At 47.0% G+C, this 20,688-nt stretch overlaps 1 protein-coding gene across 1 annotated transcript; it reads left to right on the top strand.

The window, feature by feature from the left end:
- Positions 1-2,359: 2,359 nt before the first annotated feature.
- LOC129381830 (uncharacterized) lies at positions 2,360-18,114 on the top strand. Its single transcript, XM_055065015.2, has 2 exons — positions 2,360-2,441; positions 15,665-18,114. Exon 2 carries the CDS (start codon positions 15,724-15,726, stop codon positions 17,686-17,688), a length of 1,965 nt encoding a protein of 654 aa, XP_054920990.2. The 5' UTR covers positions 2,360-2,441; positions 15,665-15,723; the 3' UTR covers positions 17,689-18,114.
- The last annotated feature ends 2,574 nt before the right edge of the window (positions 18,115-20,688 follow it).

The raw sequence follows: 20,688 nt of genomic DNA, 5'->3' as shown, positions 1-20,688 counted from the left end.
TATATACGTAATAATGATATGCTACGTAATAACCCTCGTCATTTCTGGAAGGTTGTCAATCCATTCCCAAAGAAATCGATAAAAATACTTGACCAAAATGGCGTCACTATCCCTGATACTGAACTTGCAACAGCACTTAATTCAACATTCTGTTCAGTTTTTACAAAATAATCTGAATGCAGTCTTTCTTATTTCCCTAACCCTCAATATCCTCTCATGCCAGCCATCACGTTTGAATCTGATGGCATTTGCAGCCTAATAGAATGTTTGAAGCTAACTTCATCGGCTGGCATTGACGAAATTAACGCGAAAGTGCTTAAAAATACAAAAGATTTCACTAGTGTCATCTTATCACACATTTTTCAACAGTCACTCTGGTCTGGAGTGGTGCCGCAGGACTGGAAGACAGGTAAGATCATTCCAGTCCCCAAAAAAAGCTTCTTCAACGTCATTTCTTGACTACCGGCCAATTTCCATTACCAGCGTTTGTTCCAAACTGATGGAGCATGTCATCTTTTCCCACATCATGAGATTTCTAATTTCTAACGACTTTTTTTCATCATAGTCAGCACGGATTTCTTAAGAATTTATCTTGCGATACTCAACTTGCACTCTTTATAAATGACACCAGTTCCGAATTAGACCTTAATGTACCCGTAGACTCATTGTTTTTAGACTTCAAGAAAGCTTTTGATAAGGTACCCCACAACTGTCTTTTCTTGAAACTTTCAGTCCTGGATCTCAATCCCCTAATTTATAATTGGTTGCGCAGCTTTCTGACTGGCTGGCAACAGTTTGTTTTTGCAAATAACTTTTCATCCCCTCTGTCTCCTGTGCTTTCTGGGGTTCCTCAAGGTTCTGTTTTCGGCCCCCTCCTCTTCTTAATCTACATTAATGACCTTCCTAATGACATATCTTCTAACATATGCCTATTTTCGGACGACTGTGTTATTTACCGACCCATTAACAATAGCTCAGATATCCCTGTCCTGCAGCGTGACTTACAAACAGTTGAAAAATGGTGTAAGACATCGTTAATGTCAATAAATGTAAATAAAACCTCGTAAATCTCTTTCAATCGTCGGCATTCTTATGTAGCACCCTCATATCTCTTAGGTAATTCAATAATATCATCTGTGACCTGTTATAGATACTTAGGGCTTATTTTAACGCACGATCTTCCATGGTACTCTCACGTCGCTAAAATAACTAACGAGGCTAACCGCACCTTAGGCTTTCTCCGGCGACATCTGAAATTTGCGCCTCCTTCGGTAAAAACTCTTGCCTACAAATCTGTGGTAAGGCCCAAACTTGAATACGCATGCTCAATTTGGGACCCTCATCATACTAATCTTTATAACATGCTTGAATCTGTCCAAAACCGCGCAGCCCGGTTTTCTTCCATGACTATTCTTTATATACTGGTGTCACAGCGCTAAAATCTAATGTGAATCTTCCTAGACTAGAAGCGAGACGTCAAGTGTCCAGGCTCATTCTATATCATAAGTTTTATCATGCCCCGATTGGTAACAGCGTCATATCGCCAGCTCACCGCCATTCATCCCGGACCAATCATTCAAAGTCAGTGTACCCCCCGCATGCGCGCACATCATCCCATCTTCATTCGTTTTTTCCACATACAGCGAGAGACTGGAATGATCTGCTTGAAGAAGCGGTGGATCACTCCAGTGCGACTGCGTTCAGGACTGCCATCGAACACATTTTTCTTTGGAGCAGCCCACCCCTCATGTAAAACCCCTCTCCAGGGGCATTTAAGGAATAAATAAATAAATAAACAAATAAATAAATAAATAAATAAATAAATTCGGGCCCAGGGCTCCTATTCGCAAAATACTCTCACAGGTGTAGCAGGGATACTACAAATTTCCTTGCAATAGATGGAAATTGGTAGTTGTGCCGTGTTTGTTTTACTTCTTTCTTTATACTCATTGTGTTTGTAGCGTGAAAAAAGAAAACTACACTCGCCCATCACATTGTTAATGTTGATTTAGGCGTTCAAACCCCGAACAGATAATGTTTTAAATGTTGTAACGCAATAATTAGACCGCGGAAATGTGGGGCGACTTTATTTTTTATTTCAGAGTAAGACGATGCCCTGCAAGATTGTTTTTCACGGAAAATGTTCCCCTGCCAAGCAGTACTGTCGCTGTCCAGGAAGAGAAAGCTGTGCACGCGCGAGTGCTTTCGAAGCATCTGCAACCACGTAATGAGTAAGCGTACAAATGCTGCGCAATAAATGTGCGTGGCATGCGCAAAGCTGCTCGACAGGGGAACGGGCGGCGACAGTATTATCTCTCCTATGCATGGCGTGTCCTTCAGCGAGAACAGCGAGCGGATCGTTGAAAGCCGTTCTACGGGGACGGTGCTGGTGGACGCTGTTTAAGGACAGCGATTTCTGGCGCGGTGACAGGCATCTGCCGGTAAGTGAAAGCACAAAATGCAGAAGCATTTACCTCTGCTTACTTCCTTGGGCTCGCCTCGCAAGCTATCCTCATGGTGTTGCGGTGCTCTACTGGACCAAGGCGAACTTGTGCGAGCGTATGTGTGTACGTACGCTCTCGCAATCCTTAAATAATATCCCTCGAGCGTCGACCCCGCTGTCCATGTACCGTGCATTAGGTGAACGATAAAGAAGCCCAGGGGGTCAAAGTTAATTAATGGTACACTTGCGGAACCGCGCTAGGCACAGGACACACGTAAACGAGATTCAAAAAGCGTTTCGCGAATTCAGGCCCAGGACCCCTATTCGCAAAATGCTCTCATAATCAAATGATGGTTTGGGCACGTAATGCCCAAGAATATAATATTTTAGTTTTCGACCACACTGCGTTTTGGCAGCCTTGCGGCGGCGAGGGGCGGTGGGAACGGCGAGTGTGGACGGGCGCGTGGCGATTTCCAGTTCGAATTGCATTCCATGCACCGTTCGCTTCAGTATAGTGCCGCTCCTCAAGTCCGATGACACGCAGTGCGGTCGACTCTCGCGCGATATGAAATTGCTAGGGTGTGCTTCTGCAGCGGATTAATTCATGATCCACTGTATTGCTCGAATGAGGAAAAATTTTGACACACTACTCTAACGCAGATGTCATGGCTCATTACGAAAAAATCTTACGCAGGTGCCACATAAATGGCGCGAACAAAAAACTATCGCGAAATGTCGTGAAATGGCTGCATTGTCTCCAATTCGGTTTGACACCATGGGATACTTGCGGCGTTTGTGTTCAGTTTTCAAATTTGTGAAAAGTTGGGTGGTGCTGATCAAATACACAGAATAATTTTCGTATGTGATATTTACTTCTAAGTTAGAGTAAGAAATAAGAATTTTCCGCGGTACTGAGTTTTTGAAACAGACAACCTTGTTGAGACGTTTCAATGGAACCTTTGTTGCAACTGGAGGAGTCGTAGCGGCATTCGTATGCGGCCCTACGTCAGTGCGATGCACAGTTGAAGTTTATCTGCAGTCAAGCTCCGATATTTTTTTGCGTCACCCGCAATTCAGAAATATTGCAGCGAAGCTGTAGCCCCTCGGTGGTGTTCGGCATTTTTTCGTGTCTGCGTCCGTTAGCAAAAAATGTGGGCCCATCCTGGCGGCAGTGCAGGGCACTCGCAGTGACTCGTACCCCCGTAAGGCAGAGGCTTCAAGCACTCTGCAAAGTGAAGCGAAAAGTGCATACATTATCTGGAATCACGCATACAAATTACAGAACAGATTCCTTACAATAAAGAACAAGCACGAAATAAGCATCAGAACCACATAACTGATAAGGCGCTCCTGATAACGCAAAGCACGTAGTGCGCCCCGCGTACGCTTCCCGGTAAAGATTATGGTTGCGCAAGCTGCCGCGGAGCCGGCAGCTTGCGACGTGGGGAGTGACGTCACTAGCCTTTCGTATATAAGACCCAGCGTAGCAACTGATCTCGGTGTAGCATCGCTATGGGTAAGCAACGCATAGTTAGGACTCCCGAGAAGCAGCGTGAATAAGATGAGCAGCAAAGGGAAAAAGAAGCGGCAATACGAGCAGCGGCGGTGTGCTGCCAAAATTGGCATTGTCGCTATTAGTACCATTACTCTAAAGCCATAATTCATTGCATACACCCCTCAGCAGTTGTAGTGGTGGTTTTCAGCAGCTTCGCTGGACGTCCACTTTCGCAGGGCCGGGATGGCGAGTCAATTTTTTTCATCGGCTTTATTGTTTGAGGCTGTTCACAGAAAGGAGAGATTTACTGGCTAGTGCATTATGCTAGTGCATCGCGCGCGCCGATCCATGAAGTCGTGCCCTTTCGCCTCTCCTCTCAACTCCTCTCATCTTGCGCTCTCTCACAACTTCCTCACCTTCGTTACTCTCCGCGCGCGCCCGCCGGCCCGGCCCCAGCTTAGGTCGCTGCATGACGTTTCATGTTTCGTTATCTGCTGTTATCGGGAAGCGTCCACAGCTGTGCCTTGACCGGCATGGGCTGTTTGGTCAGTTTCGTGGTCCTCGATAGCTGCGTGCTTGTGCTCCGCGATGCTTCACCCCTTTCACGACTCGCCCGGCTCGTGCATCGTGCAGTGGTGCATGAATACCTCAAAAACAAGCCTTCCAAGGTCATTCCGGGTGCCTAAAGACAACAGGTGAGCGCGCAGACCCAAGGACATCAGAAGGCGCATGTACAGGATGGTCCTTTATGAAAGGGAACACGCGAACGTGTGGGCCGTGCTCTGCGGAAGCTGCTTACAGCACCAGCAGCAGGCAGCAAGGGGAAGGATGCATGGATGGATGTTATGAGCGTCCCCTTTGGAATAGGGCGGTGGGTTGCGACACCAAGCTCTTGGTATTATACTGCCTAATGTCCTACTTAGGTCAAACAAAAAAAAAGCACTATGAACTCCCTTATTGCGAACTGTGCTTTTGTACGTCTCCGTTTTTTGTCGTTTCCCTGCTTTTGTTCCACCAATCCTCCAATCGCATCTTATTAATCCCTACTGCGGACACGTTTACTTTTCCACTGCTCTCGCTGAACCCAAGGGCTTCCAGGAGGCCAGTGGTGCGTAAATCGACCGCTAGGTAGAAGTCTTCACATTCTAATAAAACATGCTCCATAGTTTCCCTAGCTTTACCACAGCAAGCGCATGCTTCTTCTTCATTCTTATATCGCTTTATAGGTGCGTGTTCTAAGGCATCCCGATCTCGCTTCGAAAAGTAATGAGCTTCCCTTTGAGTTATAAATTGTTTCTTTCCCGATTTCGTTTTTCCTCTTAAGTAGTTACTCATGGCCGGGTTATTTTCCATTGCCGCCACCAATGAGATTATTTCGGCCCTCTGACTTTCCGCTTGACGTTCTTTGTTGCTGTGTTCCCCACCCTACAGGCCGCGCACTTGCTGGTAAGCTTCCTAGTTCTTTTCCTCCACTGTGAATTAATGTTTTCTCTGTACAGGTACCTCAACACTCTCCCAGCCCGTTAACTTTCTTCCATATTCCTAAGCCGTTCATCATACTCCATTTTACTGCGAGCTTCTCTCACTTCAAAACTAGTCCATCCCATATCACCCAGCACAGCTTCATTTGTAGTCTTCCCGTGAGCACCCAATGAGAGGCGACCCACCGACCTTTGGTTCACATCGAGTTCTGTTTGTACCCCTGATTTAAAGCAAACAACCGCATTTCCAAGAGTAAGTAAGTAAGGGAAGCACGTCCGCTTCTAGCGCCATTTATTGGCTGCCAGAACAAGCAGACACGGCTGATAGGCAAGCGGCTTTGGACTGCCTCCCACGCTAGGTAGATGCGCAGCAGGCGGGGCCCTTCAACGCAGCGTCTGCTGCTAGCAAACCATACTCGGTACGCTAGCACATTGGAAACGTGGAAGGACCAAGATATGCCCACTAGTTAATAGGCACTCCGAGCGTATTTGAATGCGTAAGCATTCTTTGGCGAGTACCGCAGCAAGCTCTGTCCGCCACGCGAAAACTGTAATGCCTTATATCTGCACAAAAAATGCGCAATATGCGAAGTTATGACATTTAATTATTATGATAATGTAAAGATGATCGGTAGCTATATAAGCGATGAGGAACAAGTGAAAAAAAATTGGTTAGAGAGAATAATCATAAAGATACATAGAGAGAGAGAGAGAGACAAAAGGGAAGGAAAGACAGGGAGGTTAGCCAGTGTAAATACCGGCTGGCTACCCTGTGCTGGGGAAAGGGGTAAAGGGAATAAAAGGAGAAGGAAGAGAGAAGAAAAAAGAAACAAGAAAAATGCACACAGTAACGCGATGTTACGCGCAACAATAGTCAAAGTCGTTAGCACAATTCACATGTCCTTAAGAACTTGAGATAAAGATACATAGGGTCCACAGAAAATGCATGGAGAAGACAATAGTAGCGGTGGGCCAACTTGAAATTACGGTGTAGGCAAGCATAAATTTGGGAGTGGGCCAATTTAAATTTCGGGATGCGCCAACTTAAAATTTGCATGTAAGCCAACTTGATATTAGGAGAAATTTGGAGGTGGGCCAACTTGAAGTTTGAGCGTGGGCCAACTTAAATTTGGTAGTGTGCCAAGTTGAAATTTGGGGTTGGGCCAACTTAAATTTGGGGGTAGGCTTATGCACACTTTGAAAACCCTAGTAGAGTTTCTGCGTACTTTTTTGCAGTACGGAGCCCTGGCTACCAACTCCCCCCTATAGCATGAATAAACCTCACCAGATTTGGAGTGGTTTAGGAGAGAAGTGCACTAAAGTGAAACTGCAGCTTAGGTAAATCAACGTAATTATTTTATTTATTATTCAGGCTTACTTATTTCTATAATGGCGACATTTGCCTAACTACTTCATTAACCTTAGGTAAAGCTATGGCGAAGGCGTTTATAGCTGTAAATAATAATAAGATTACTTAATTATGTTTAACTAATATCAAGGTACCCTTAATGCTTGAATAGGCTCCGTTCATTTAGCCTTAGTAACTTTTCATTAGCCCAATAATTTAACGTGAATTGATTGTAATCGGCCTCAGTATTTCTAATTACCCTCAAATAATCGCCGTTACACTAAACTATTTTTATTGTAACTAATCTCATCAGTATTTATTGACCTTACTTACATTTATACCTCTCAGTACTCATCATATATAGCCAAAATCATGTATCATTAGTATACGTAGTCATAAGGCAATCATCATATACACCTGCGTAGGACCTCATGTACACCTATGCATGCAGTTGTTGGATCTGGAGGACAATCCCAATTGCTGTCCCCTAGATTTTGGACCTTGCCGTTGGGTGCGGGAGTTGGCCGAGGTTGAGGACTTTGGGATGAAAACTGGAGGTTTATTTACATTATTTACAGTGAGAGTACAAAGAAATTAAGTCATAAAGTCATTACGGGCTGGCAGCAACTCGGACGCTGCGGCCCGTGGCAAGAAGCTCGAAAGAGATGAATGAAGGAATGCTCTCTTGCTGCGTCCGGTCTCTGGCTTTTAACCCCTTCGGTGTCTCGAAGTCACGTCCCGTTCGGCCAATCGGCGAGCCCGCTCAGGTGGCGTCATTTTCGGCCAATGGTAGGCGCCCGTGCGAATGTAAGTCACACCCGCCGCAGAGGGTTGCTCCATTGTCTCCACCTGTCCGAGAGGGTACTCCTCTGCGGTATTGCATTCCTGGTCTGCAACTGCCGTGACAAAGGCGGATGAGGGGGGTTGCTGCCAGGGCTTCACGGTGCATTACAGCCGTCTTGCCTCGCGGCTTGCAAGCGCACAGCGGAGGCAGGCGGTTTGTTCTCGAGCGACCTTTCAGAGCCGCAAAGCAGCTTTGCTCGGGACCCACGTTACCTGGAACAGTGCCAGGCTCCCGCTACACTTTCGGGAAGTGTCAAGCAGTGGTACAACAGCTCCACATGCGGCGCACGAGGTGGGGGACGCCAGCTTGTTTGGACGTGCCGCGCCTCGGGAACGTGGTAGATGTGCTTCTGCGCTCCCTAATTAGGTGTGACGCGATTCGATGTGGTCTGGTGAACTCGAAGTAGGCTCATGAAAAGGTCCCGTATCTAACAGCATGCAGTGCATCGTGTCACGCGTTACAGACAGAAAAACGGACGGACGGAAGAAGTTCCGAGGGAAGAAGCCCTTGAATGCTTACGTTTTAATATAGGTACGCCGGGAGTACCTAATAACCACCGGGCGTATGTTGGCGTTTCCACGTTTCCAGCGAGCTTGCGTATCCAACGCGGTTTGCTAGCAGCAGACGTTGCGCTGCAGGCCCCGCTCTTTGCGAAGTCATGCGAGGAGGGGGGGTCCAGCTAATTCTAGCAGGCGCTTGCCTATCAGCCATGCCCGGCTATTCTGGCCGCCAACAGATGACACCACAAGCAGACGTGCTTCTCCTTGCTGCCTGTTGCTGGCGCTCTAAGCAGCCTTCGCAGAGCACGGGCCGCGCGCTCGCGTGATCCCTTTCATAAAGGACCACCCTGTACACGAACACGGCCCTGTCCATGTGTGTGCTCCATGAGTCTCCGGACGTCGTTGCGCCTTGATTGTGCTAAACTTCCCTCTTACCGGTAGAGAAAGCTGACAAATAGATGTCCCCCCTCATTGCCACTTGGTCTATGACTTGTGTTTTTCTGTGCAAAGTCTCATTCTGTAACTTCAGTAACTTGCCTAGCTTTCCATTCGACCCTCAGTGCTTTTTCTGTATGTCACGTTCTACAAACGTACTAACAGCTGAAAAATTACTGTTCGTTTTTGTGTATTATCTCAGTAATCGCCGATGGGAAAACCGCGCGAACAACCTTAATGTGTGGGCATGGTACGCTTTCTTCTTCTGGAACGCGTGAGCATTCCAAGTGTCCTAAATGGAGATTTTTGCAGTTGGTGTTTATTACACAAAGGAGTGCCAAGTAGGTACGACTTAGTACCTTAAGTGGCGTAATTTTACTGCTAAGCATTGCATTCGGGGTGAAAGAAAAGTCGTGTTGTTGGCTTTTTTACCTGGCCTTTGAGGAATAGAATTTTCTGTGAATGTTTTCTATGTGCTGCTGCAAAAGCTGACTACCTTCTGTTCCCCCTTGCCACCGTTACTGAAATTATCACCAAGTGCAAAATATTGTGATAATGTATATTTCCGTTTTCAGTACGTTATTTTTCTTGAGTCATGTCTTTTTCATTTTGTTCAGTAGTCATGAGCATGTCACGCATTTCATATACTTTTGTGCAGGTTTATAAATTAGCTCACGGTTTTTTTATGGCTGTCAATCAAACAATCTTAGCATTTCATTGTATTTTTAGGTATTTTGCGTGTCATTGTTTTTGCCACTACCAGTGAATTTTCCCTTTCTTTAGTTGTGTTGACTATTTCATACACGTCGTCCAGTTTCGTGCAATATCTCACTTAGTATAGCAGAAGCTCTTCTATACCTTGGTCTTTAAGGCATTATATGAAAATCTTTTGTGTGTGTACATGAAACGGCCTTCGCGTTTTCTTGAGCTTGATTTTTTTTTATTTCACTGTCTGTGAACTTTTATGTTGTTTAGTAATCATGTACCATGTCATGCATTTTTCATTTTTCTTTATTTTCTTAGCGTGTATCATACCAAGTTATGCGAAAATATGTTTTCGGAAACGGAAGTCAATAAAACGAGGCCAAAGATCAGTTGTGTTGAAAGTGAAATTTATATATGCTCTGGGATATTCTGGCATACTCAAAGTATAAACGAGACTGCGTGCGTGCCAACGCGTAAAGAACCCACGGCGCACCACGCGCCATTTCAGAAAGAATGCCTGGGGTGGCGCATGCGCGCGATAAAAAAAAACGACAGGCAAAAAGAAAGCAAAACTAACGGCGCGCGGGGCATGGGGAAGGGTGGAAAGGTGCGGAGCGGGTCCTCATATTAAAGACCAAGAAAAAACAAACAAAGCGTGGGTGAGGAGGTGCCGCGCGCCTGCGCTTTCTGTTGACATGACAACGTAAACAATCGTATGCACCGCCATTTTGCCGAAGTATCACCTTCATGGGAGGGCCGTAACTGAAGGGGACCTTGGTGCTAGCGTGGAATGAGCGTCTGTTCAAAAACAGCCAATGGCAGCCATGCGAAGGTTCACCCTTGGTGTGCAGGTGTCCCAGAAAGTAAACGTAGCGTGCGAGCCCTGGCCGATCTGCATCTCTCGGCGCTAGCAGCGGTATCGCGCGCTACGCATCCTGCGCATAGAAAACCCGCGGTGCCTTTCGATATGCTTTTGAATCCTGCCTGATTAACGGATCAGGCAAAGGAGCGCCAGTTCCAGCAGCCGACGCTAGGGGAACCTTCATGCGCGTGCAGAAACCATTTATTTTCGTGCCATTGATGGAAACAGCGGCATGACCACCGCGGTAATAGTCGCGTTTCCAAAGGAACAAGCAGCGGACAGTGACAGGCGCGATGCGTTTATCAATCAAGCGGTTCTGGCGAGAGCTGCTTGCCACTGGTAAATAGTTGTGGCAGAACCAGCAGCCTCCCCTAACGTCGACCGTTGGAAGAAGCGTACCTTCGCCGGAGCCGCCGATGAGGCAGTGGCCAAAAACATATCGCATGACCACCGGAAATTGCGTTCGTGCATGCCATGTAGTACGCACTGCTGCGGCTAGTACACGAAGGTGTGGTTCGGCTACCACTCGCACGCTCCGTTTACTTTCTAGGGCACCTGTACATTTGTAGTTAATTTTTCTACGAGAATATTTTTTCCCACATTCGTTGCTAAATCGGGAAATTGGCTGAGCTGTTTGCGCGATCTAAATGAGTGGGATATCTTTCATTGTTTGTTCTGTACTTCAGCATAATTGTTAGTCATATTTGTCGTACACAACGATGTAAAGAATCTACTAGATGTAATAAAATGTTGTAATTGTGTATGGTGATGTGGCATTTCAGTCAGGCAATATTTAGAATGCTTTATCGAAAATAATGATGCTTCGTTGCAAAAGTGATAGTAGCGTCGTTTTGAAAAAATAAAATGCGGCAAGCTTGCCCTTCTTTTACAGCATCACGCAAACGCCTATATGCGAGGATAATTATAGCGCTATCCTTGCTCAACTGGGGCTCAGATTGAATGTATTGCTTTGATTACGTGGAATGGCACAGCTAGCATCGTGATTAAACAGCACAGGCAGTCTGGCAGCAGTCGTGCCAAAGTGAGCAGCGTGTGCCGTGTAGCGGTGGATAGTATCGCTTTATACATTTTCTTTGTTTGTCTTGAATACCTTTAAGGTTCAGGGCTTCTACGAGAGATGTGCAAAATCGGGTTTGTAAATTATTCGCACGTGTGAGAGTGCGTATGCGTGGTTGCGGTGAAGCGCGCTGCACAATTTTGCAGGAAGACTATACTACGACGTAATATTTTGATGTTCGGTAGAATAATTACGGCAGGTGAACACTGGCAAGGGTTTTTGGAGTAGTCAAATGAACTGCTCTGCCGTTGATTAACAAGACTTACAGGTGTTACAATTGGCTGGCGCTGACGTCATCGTGGCCGCCATGTTTGGGTGCCCGCACAGTGAGAAGCTGCGCCCATGACTTCACGTGAAGCTACATAATATTACATTAAAGCTTCGTCGACCACCCCCTTTATCGGTAGCATCCGACAAGGCGATGTCTCTGTTATCATTCGCGTCCGAGTCGGCGGAGATGTCTTTGCACTTTTTGTTTCGGATGTTACGCACAACCAGGCCCGGTGAACTGCTGCGTAAAATGTACGTGTATCGTCCATGACACGGCCGTGAAATTAGTCTGGAATATTACGTGGGAAAACCCCAATAAGATTGTGAGGCATCCGTAGTGGGGGACTCCGGATTAATTTTGACCACTGGGGCTCTTTAACGTGCACCTGAATCTAACTAAACACAAGAGTTTTTGCATGTCACACAGATGGAAATCCGACCGCGATACTAGAACGTGGTAAAATGGTTAGTGGACACCGAGGCCCGCTGCAGTTGTTGAATGGCTGTCGTTGCGCTGGTGGCCTCGAGTTCCCGGGTTCGATCACGGCCGTGGTGGCCGCATTTTGATGGGGGCAGAATACGAAAGCCCTCGTGCACCGTGCATTGGATGCAAATACCGAAACCGCAGCTGGTGAAAATAATTCGGAGTTCCGCGCTCTGTCTAGCCTCACAAAGAAATAGTGGTTTTTGGAACTTAAAACCCCAGAATTTCGTTAATTTAATGACCAATCTGTTGTTCCCATAAAGCACTTTCACCCAGAGTGACGTAGCTCCTTCAACTGAACTTCGCTATGTTTTGCATCTCCAAGAAGATTGAAAATGTGAGAAAGGAAAGGTTATTTATGCGTAGGCGCGTTGATGTAGAGCGCACATTAACCTGGAACTTTAACTTCAGTGTGCGGGAGTGCAGATTTCTTGATAAACAGTGTGAGATGAACAACAACATTGCGAACACAGCAGGCAGGACGTAAGCCGAGCAGGCACGTGAAGCATAAAACGTATTTAGTGTTGGTGAATGTCAGGCTTCCACTGAATTAGTTTGCACTTATCTCGTATAATGACAATGTTCAGTGCGTTTCACGCAAGAATTTGACATTTGCGGGCAAATATCATCCTATCCACACTAACGTGACGACGGTGCTACCACCTGTAGCTCGATCGGATGGATGCTCAAGATTACCAAAGTTGGGTCATTGCTGTAACCTTTACTGTTTGTTTTGCCCTCAAAACGTTCTTTAGTCCTAGAAAAGGGCTGCCAATTAAGCAAGGACGTGTCATGGCGCAAAATTTGCACATAAAACATACGTGGTTCGGCTCATCGAACAAGTATTCCTTCATTCTGTAAAACCCGGCTAGCTACGGGATCACAGGAGGACGAGCAACCCAGGCGCCCACTATGAGCTGGTGGCTTAGTACGACCAGTTAATTCTGAACTATTACGTTTAGCGCCGTTCTCTAGGGAATATACAACACAGGAAACAATCGACGTAGCACTATTCATCTAAGTATAATACAGTACAATTATTCGTGCGCAAATGCTAGCTGTATTTGTGTTTCTGTGAAGCACACAAGCTTTCTGTAACTGTAAGTCGTGTAAACCCGCTGAAAAGTCGCACAAACAATTTTGACGCTCTCACTTTCTTGTCATCCGACTAAAGCACCAGTCACCAATTATTCCCTCCGGACATGCATTCCACCTTCCAGTTATGTGCAGTATTGGCCGACTCTTCCTTCCCGCCAACGACGATCAGCATCTTACGTGGCAGCGGCATGCAATGACAGCGATAACTTTAGGCTCTGTCTTCTACCACTGAGATGATCACCACGCATCAGCTAATGTCGCCATTCACTACTCGCGGACATCTGTGTGCTTTAGGAATAACGCTGCGCCGCTCTGAAATTGCCCACCTCTCCCATATCCCGATTTAGGTCGGAGAACTATTGCTACTTATGTGCCATGAATCTGCATAAAAAATCTTGGCGGACTCAAGTGTATTTGACATCTACGTATTCAGAAGCATTTACTATTTGTACGTAGCGGTGAAGTGAGTATTGTAAATGTTGTGTAGCGAACGGTTATTGTAGATATATGCTGTAGTGTTCATACTTACGCGACAGAATATATGTAATGGCAAAATATAGGATTGAAAGCAGCCTAAAATGCACTGGCACATTCCCATTGCCCCAATGGCGCGTACGCAGTCACCCCAGTGGTACATATATTCGACATTGCATTACTGCTGGGAGCGGCCTAAACAAACAGTGAGATAGGCTGCACAGTCACCGTGATTGACCCACTTAAAAAGCAAAATACTCCAGCCGCCCGCCCGTCCACCTACTGCAACAATGCAGCAAACGTTTCGACAAGTGGACTTGTCTTCAAGGCGACATATGCTTTCCTCGCCACAGTATGTGTAGGTGAGGTTCTTCTAAAGGAGAGAAGGTGTAAGGCAGGTGGGTGTGGCAACGATCGAAGGGTGTTAGAGACGTCTGTCAATCATGCGTCAACAGCCGTGTGTCAGCCGGCGTGTCACGGCGTGCACAGCAGCCCTCTATTACCTGTTTGGCTGGTGGTCGTTGGCTATCGTGTCTCCAAAAGAGATAATAGAAGGAGCGACAAAAACCGGTGCTCGTGAAAAAAAAAGTAACAGGAAATGCTGAAATGGAATAAATAAATAAAAGGAAAAAAGCACTCTGCTACCATACTAAGTGCAATTGAAGACAAGTACATTCACGAACACTTCCTACCAGGCCAACACTCACCACACATTTGCTTTAAAAGTGGCGCCGCAGCACACTCTCCCTTGAGTTTCGCGATTCTGACAAACCGCAATATGACATGTACATATAAGAAGCACACGAATTGTTGGGCCAGATCGTTCGACATACTAAGAGAAAATGAGCAAACAGAGATGCCCCCGACGGCACCGACATGTACTGTTCCCGTCTCTATATGGCGCAAGCACCTACCGAGAATGCAGATCAACGTGTCTAAAATGGGTCAGTCACGCCACGTAGTTGCCGTTTCATGGAGAATAACTTCGGAAAGCATGTCGTCCGGGCGAATCAGGGAGTATTTGCCCCTATTTTTCATTAGCTAATATAAGGTAAATACAGGTAATTACAAATATGGGGGCGCACTATTCTACGCACATTAGACAATTTTTTTACATGGTCCCCACACCGGTTCAGACATCTGTCCTACTGCAGCACTAAATTTCAGATGCCCCTGCGCCAAATTGTCCTCAGTCAGCGACGCACGCAACCTCGCCGAACGCTCATTGTCACGCAAGTGTTCATGGTCGTTTGCGAACATGCAACACCACCACATCACACTTCTTCAAGCGAGACACCTTTCCCCATACATGGGCTGCATTTCCCTGTGCATTTCGATGAGAGTTCATTCCTTGATCCATAGAAAACAAATCACACTTCATTGCTTGTAGGCCGTAGACATGTGAAGCACAACCGCCATCTTCGACAGCTGACAGCAGCGCCGTACCGTGGAGCTACCGGCAGATAAGGCCAAGCCGGTCCAAGAAAGGCCCACCGCTTGGCATGGATGTGTTGACTTCGCATTTACTGCCGTAATTTGGCTAAAACACATAGGGGCAAATACTTTCTGATGCGCCCTCGTATAAAATTAAACCCATAACGCCATAGTCACAACGTTGTCTTTGAAAACGTTTACGACCAACTTGAGAGCAAGCCTCCTAACTGCGGTACCATGCCGTATCCGCCATTGCCGAGGCGCGTTTTTGCAGTATGCTTATCCATTCTCCGTATGGCCCAATCTATTCAATTACGTGTAATTTGGGGTAGAAATATCAGTTCTTTTATTTTTAAACCAATGGGAGACTAACCGAGGCTCAGACATGCCGACACTACTTGTTGGCTGAGAAAATCTTTGTAGCTTAATGTGAACCGGTACTGTCATCAAACGGCAAGGAACCCTCACAAGATTAAATTTTCTCGGTGTCAGGTTTGTTATATGGTTCTGGGCTAGCTTATTCCGCTAAATACTGCTTTAGGAGGCCATTTTCTACATCACGTGTGACAGAAATAATGACCGAACACAATTACACTAACGCCCGCTTTCACCTATAGAAATACAACTAAAAGAGCTAAATAGGACACCGCATGGCACATTGTTACTATCTTCAAATAAACCTCATTCGCCCTTCTTTGCTTTTTCTTATGCAGCTGCAATCTGGTTGGTTGTACGGACTCGCTCGTTCTCTGGCTCGCTGCTTTACGTCGCCATGGATCTAGCCGAAAGCCTCGCTCCGTGCACTTACAGTGAAGGTGGCACGTGCTCCATATTTCCTCAACTAAACGAGATCAACGGCCTCCTGCGACAAATCAAGCTCGAGCTTCGGGAGACATCCCCAGGAACGCTGTCGCTGACACAGGCGCCCTATCTGCGCCTGCCTCAAGACATCGTGCACGATCAGAAACCCTGGGCATGGCACCTGCTCGACGCCGTCCTGCAGCAGCATCTCTGTGTCATCTCGCTCTACGTCGACGAGCACAAGGACCCCACAGGTATCCCGTTCGACATCTTGATCCGGAAGGTGCCCTCCCTCGTCATGCTGCGGCTACGAGCCGTCGTTGAGAGGAACGAAGGGTTCTCTGGTGTCGCAGGAGCTTTGATGTCAGCCCACTACCTTCAGAATTTGCGCTTGGAGGCCATTTTTCTGAACGCCGACTGCGTGCGGCTTCTAAGCAACTATTTCTCCACAACAGCGAGGTTAGGGACTCTCTCGCTGGCTCATACGCACGTAGATCCCAGTGTCGCAGAGCAGCTGCTCATGGCACTGGAGCAAAACTGCACAATCCGCACACTGCTGCTGAGCGCATGCCTCTGCTATCGGGGTGTTTTCTTGGGTCACGGCAGCCAGTTAGCTAACTGCCTGGGCGCTAATGCCACCTTACGGTCGCTTATCCTAGACCGCTGCTGCTTCGACTGCACGCCAGGTTTGCGGGTCATTATGGACGCGCTCCGGACCACCCGGCGGCTTTCGACACTTTATCTAATTGGATTCACCAATACCAAGGCTTTCGCGGAGCTTATGCCGCTAATTATTTCCGAAAACGATGCCCTGCGTAGTTTGAAGGTCGTGCCATCGGAAGTAGGAGGTGAGTTGTGCGAATGCTATTTAAACTACAAGTGTGCATCCTGTGAGGTGGACTACACGGACAGCGAAGTGGGAAACATCAATTCGATTACAAACGCAATCGCGCACAACAGGTGGTTGCAACACCTAACTGTAGACTTGTCTAAGTCATTCTTTGAGGAATGCTGGAACTTCTTCCAGGCGCTTCGTCAAAATACCACTCTGAGCAAGGTCAGTGTCGTTGGCATCCGTAATGAATACGCACACAGCATATGCCAAATGATACGAGAAGGTGGTCTGGAGGGTCGAATCTCCCTGCTGTGCGCGCTCAACGTCCAAGAGCCAGTCGAGGCGCTGATCACATGTCGGAAACTGACATCCATCTGCATAAACGCCAAGCAGCCAGAATGTAGTCAACTCCTGAGCAGGGCACTGATGCTGCTGCCATTTTGGGGCCACGTGATAGAGCTGACTCTTAGCCTCGGTGCAGATGGTTTGGTGAAGGGACTCGGGTACTTGGTGCCATATTTGGAGCAAGCGACCAAGCTGAGGGATTTCAAACTGGAGGTCGAAGGACCCGTCACACTGGTGGACGTTCGACGACGCATCTTAACTGCAATTTTCTGCAACGTCAGTATTCGAAAACTGCACATAGACAGGGGACTGATCACCAACCTGGAAGAGGCACAAGCATTGGCTAGCGCACTCTGTGCCAATAATACACTGTGTGAGTTTGCACTTTCTTGCGACAGCGACTTGTCGCTCATCGATGAACTGTTGCGCAGCCTGGCTTTGGGTCTGCAAGCAAACCGCACACTATGTTGGCTGCACCACACGAAAGTATACTACACGCCACACTACAACGCTGTGCAGAACGTACTCCGCCGCAACCGCGCCATGGCAACGTGCGCAGCGCACTTCGTAGTGGGGACTAAACGAACCCAGCGTTGCGCCGAAGCCTTCCACTACGTCTCGGACACCCCGGGCCTTATTGATTACGTGATGCAAACGGCGTCCATAGACGAAATGCGGGCAGCCTACGCCATACGGAAAGCGCTGTCCAGCAATATCCAAGATGGACGCATTTCACAGTACTGGTCTGCGAACTAGGGTTAGCTGTGATTGTTGTCCCATCTGTTACCAAACAGCATCTCGTTATTCTTCGTGAAGTCCCACGAATTGCAAGTGCAAGAAAGCTTACTGCGGACGCAACGTTTGAAACTGGATATTTGGCCCACAGTTGTTACTACACTGAGTAAAGGTCCAGCACCATCCGGGCAGAAAATGAATTTAAACCTTGGAAAGTGATTGTTCTGGAATTACGATCTATTTTAATCATTGTATTAGCTTTTTAAAGACTCTGCATTTCTTGGAAGCCTTGTGGAAGTCAAGGCCAGGGAAATAAAATAAATTTTCAGCGTTATTTTAGGTTTTTTAAGACTCTGTACGTGGAGGTAAAGGTTAGTGTACATTCTGTTTTTTAGAAACCTTGCGCAAGTCAAGGGCTGTGAAATAAAATTCGTTTTAGTCATTATAGTCATTGTTTTACGTTTTTACAGAAGTTGTATACTATATACAATGTGGCACGAATTTGTGTGCTCTTTTATTGCTTCGAGCTTTATGAAAGTCAAGGCCCGTGAAATAAAATTCATTTTATACATTCTTTAAGGACTTGAAGAAACTGTACCCTGCGACAAGGATCTGTCCGATGAACCTGCCTGGGTCTAAATTGGCAATGCATTCACGCCTCCGTTTAACGCAAGAAACTGGCATGAAGCCGGGAGACGTGCCCGGCTGCGCGTTTTCTTTATATTGAAGTTTAACTCACTTCGCACATATTTGCCTCCGGCAATTTATTTTTATCGCATGTACGTCGAAAAAGTACACCTAGGCTACAAATCCTGTAACCTTAGTGTGCGAGAGACATGTACAGCTTCGTTTGAATAGTGTGTCTAAAGTGCCGCATTTTCTAAGTCCACCTCGCAAGTAATTATGATTTTAATAGACATCTATTTTACACGCTTCACAGTGAATACATGTGGGCCGCTGGTGGCTATGGTGTTGGGCTGCTGAGCACGAGGGCGCGGGATCGAATCCCGGCCACGGCGGCTGCATTTCTATGGGGGCGAAATGCGAAAACACCCGTGTACTTAGATTTAGGTGCACGTTAAAGAACACCAGGTGGTCGAAATTTTCGGAGTCTCCCACTACGGCGTGCCTCATAATCAGAAAGTAGTTTTGGCACGTAAAACAGCATAATTTAATTAACGTGGGCCGCTATACAGCTATATTATATCGACCATTAGCAATTAATTTTGCCATTCGCAACTTTTGACCACTTTCTAGGCGCACATTGGACCTTGCGCCACTAAGCCCCCCTACAGATCATCATCAATCACTCTGCAACCTTGGCTTCCTGCATCGCGTCGGTATCTCTGACGTGTTTGCTTATATTTTGCTATCTGTTATTTCCTTTTCAGTCATTATAAGAAAATTTGATGCTACTGGTTCGCATTTTGCGTTAGTATCTCTCCCAAATTTCAAGGTTAAACTTTTATGAACGCCACCAAAGCTCTCTGTTCCTTGCTTATCTACCGTCATTTGTTTAGTTATTTGTAAACTGTAAGACTCAAGCCTGTTTCATATGCGTGCGACGGAGCGGCTGTAGTCGCGGCGGCTGAGCGGCAGCGCGGCGAGCAGACGCAGCTTCGTTTCACGGGCTTTCGTTTTGACGCGACGCGTGCCGCTGTGATGCACAGTGTCGCTTGCAGAAAGCGCCTGTGAGCCGCGGGTTTCATCGGTTTTCAAAAGCTGCGCCTTGCTTCACATTTCTAAGTTTTGGCGCGCTTGAGCTGCGGGTTTGATCGGTTCATTAAGTTAGTGCTCCACTTTCGTGCTTGTAAACCTTGCAAAGGATAAAAACACTGTGTGTGGAACGGTGAATACAAATTTTTCATTCACATTTACGTCTCTTTGAGCCCTTTATGTGCGACAGCTTAAAGTCTTGAAGGCACACAGAATTAGGCACATGGAAGCAAATGAATGGGTTGGTTCGTATTTCAGCGATGTGGGTTTGAAGCACGTGCACGTCTGCCAATGGCTGTTCTTTTCTGGGGCCATGTCGACCACCCCGATGCAAGAGGCACATGGACCGCTTTAAAAGAAGCTTGCGCCCCCTTTTGCCTCTAGGCGTTCGAGTAGAAAGACCGCGGCCCTTGTAGAGCTCGAGGTACTTCACCTTTTAACTGCAGAAGCATGACCAAACAAAACTGCGAACACGCTTGCTCGGAGTTGTGAAGAAGGGCAAAAAAAGCACCTACATGCGCTGCGAACAAAACGACTGGACTGCCGTTTCATCGAGTCTATCCGGACTCATATGTGGTCACCATTGGGGGAGGGAAGAGGCAAGAAGAAAAAAGCATGTGGGGCTAATTTGGCTCCATAGAATAGAACTCGAAAACGACAGATGGAAACAAGCCGCAATTCTGAGGCACCAACGGACATAGCCGATTCGAATGACGCCAACATTTCCTTTATGAAGTACGCGTTACTTGCGACGACGAGTACCTTCGGCTTCAGTCCATAATTTTTTCCCAAAGAACCCTCCTCTCTGTCGCGAAAATGCTTCATTTTAGCCTCCCAAACAAGTGGGCACTGCACAACTTGAGGGATGAACTGCTCGTTGAAAACCGCGTAAGACATTGCTAACTGGTAGCTGACGTCGTCTGCTAGATATGTCGTCTCCTAGAACTAGAGTGTACTTGAATACGATTGAGTAGGACGAGCGGCTGGGGCGGCGCATGCTATGCAGTGAGGGGCGCGACAACGAAACACATGAAAAAAAACAACAGTGAACGGGAAGAAACAGACAGACAAAGAACTTTATTGATGGTCCTGAGGAACCGCGTTAAGGTACCTCACTTTTCAGGGAGTCCCCGTAGGCGTCGCGGGCCGCACCCACGTCGGGGTCGGAAGATCGTTGTCCTCCGCCCTGTCACAGGCCTTCTGGACAGCCCGTAGTTGCTCTGAGAGGTCGCCGCTCTTAAGGGCTGCCTCCCAGTCGGTTAGAGTGGTAAGCGATGAGCTGCTTAACGCAGGGCATTGCCAGAG

The sequence above is a fragment of the Dermacentor andersoni genome, chromosome 1, assembly GCF_023375885.2.
Source record: "Dermacentor andersoni chromosome 1, qqDerAnde1_hic_scaffold, whole genome shotgun sequence".
NCBI classification, from domain to species: domain Eukaryota; kingdom Metazoa; phylum Arthropoda; class Arachnida; order Ixodida; family Ixodidae; genus Dermacentor; species Dermacentor andersoni.
The sequence above is the reverse complement of the archived record's forward strand: the minus strand, read 5'-3'. Positions and strand labels throughout refer to the sequence as shown.

Coding starts and splice junctions, on each gene's coding strand:
- LOC129381830 (XM_055065015.2), top strand. CDS start 15,724: ATGGATCTAGCCGAAAGCCTCGCTCCGTGCACTTACAGTGAAGGTGGC.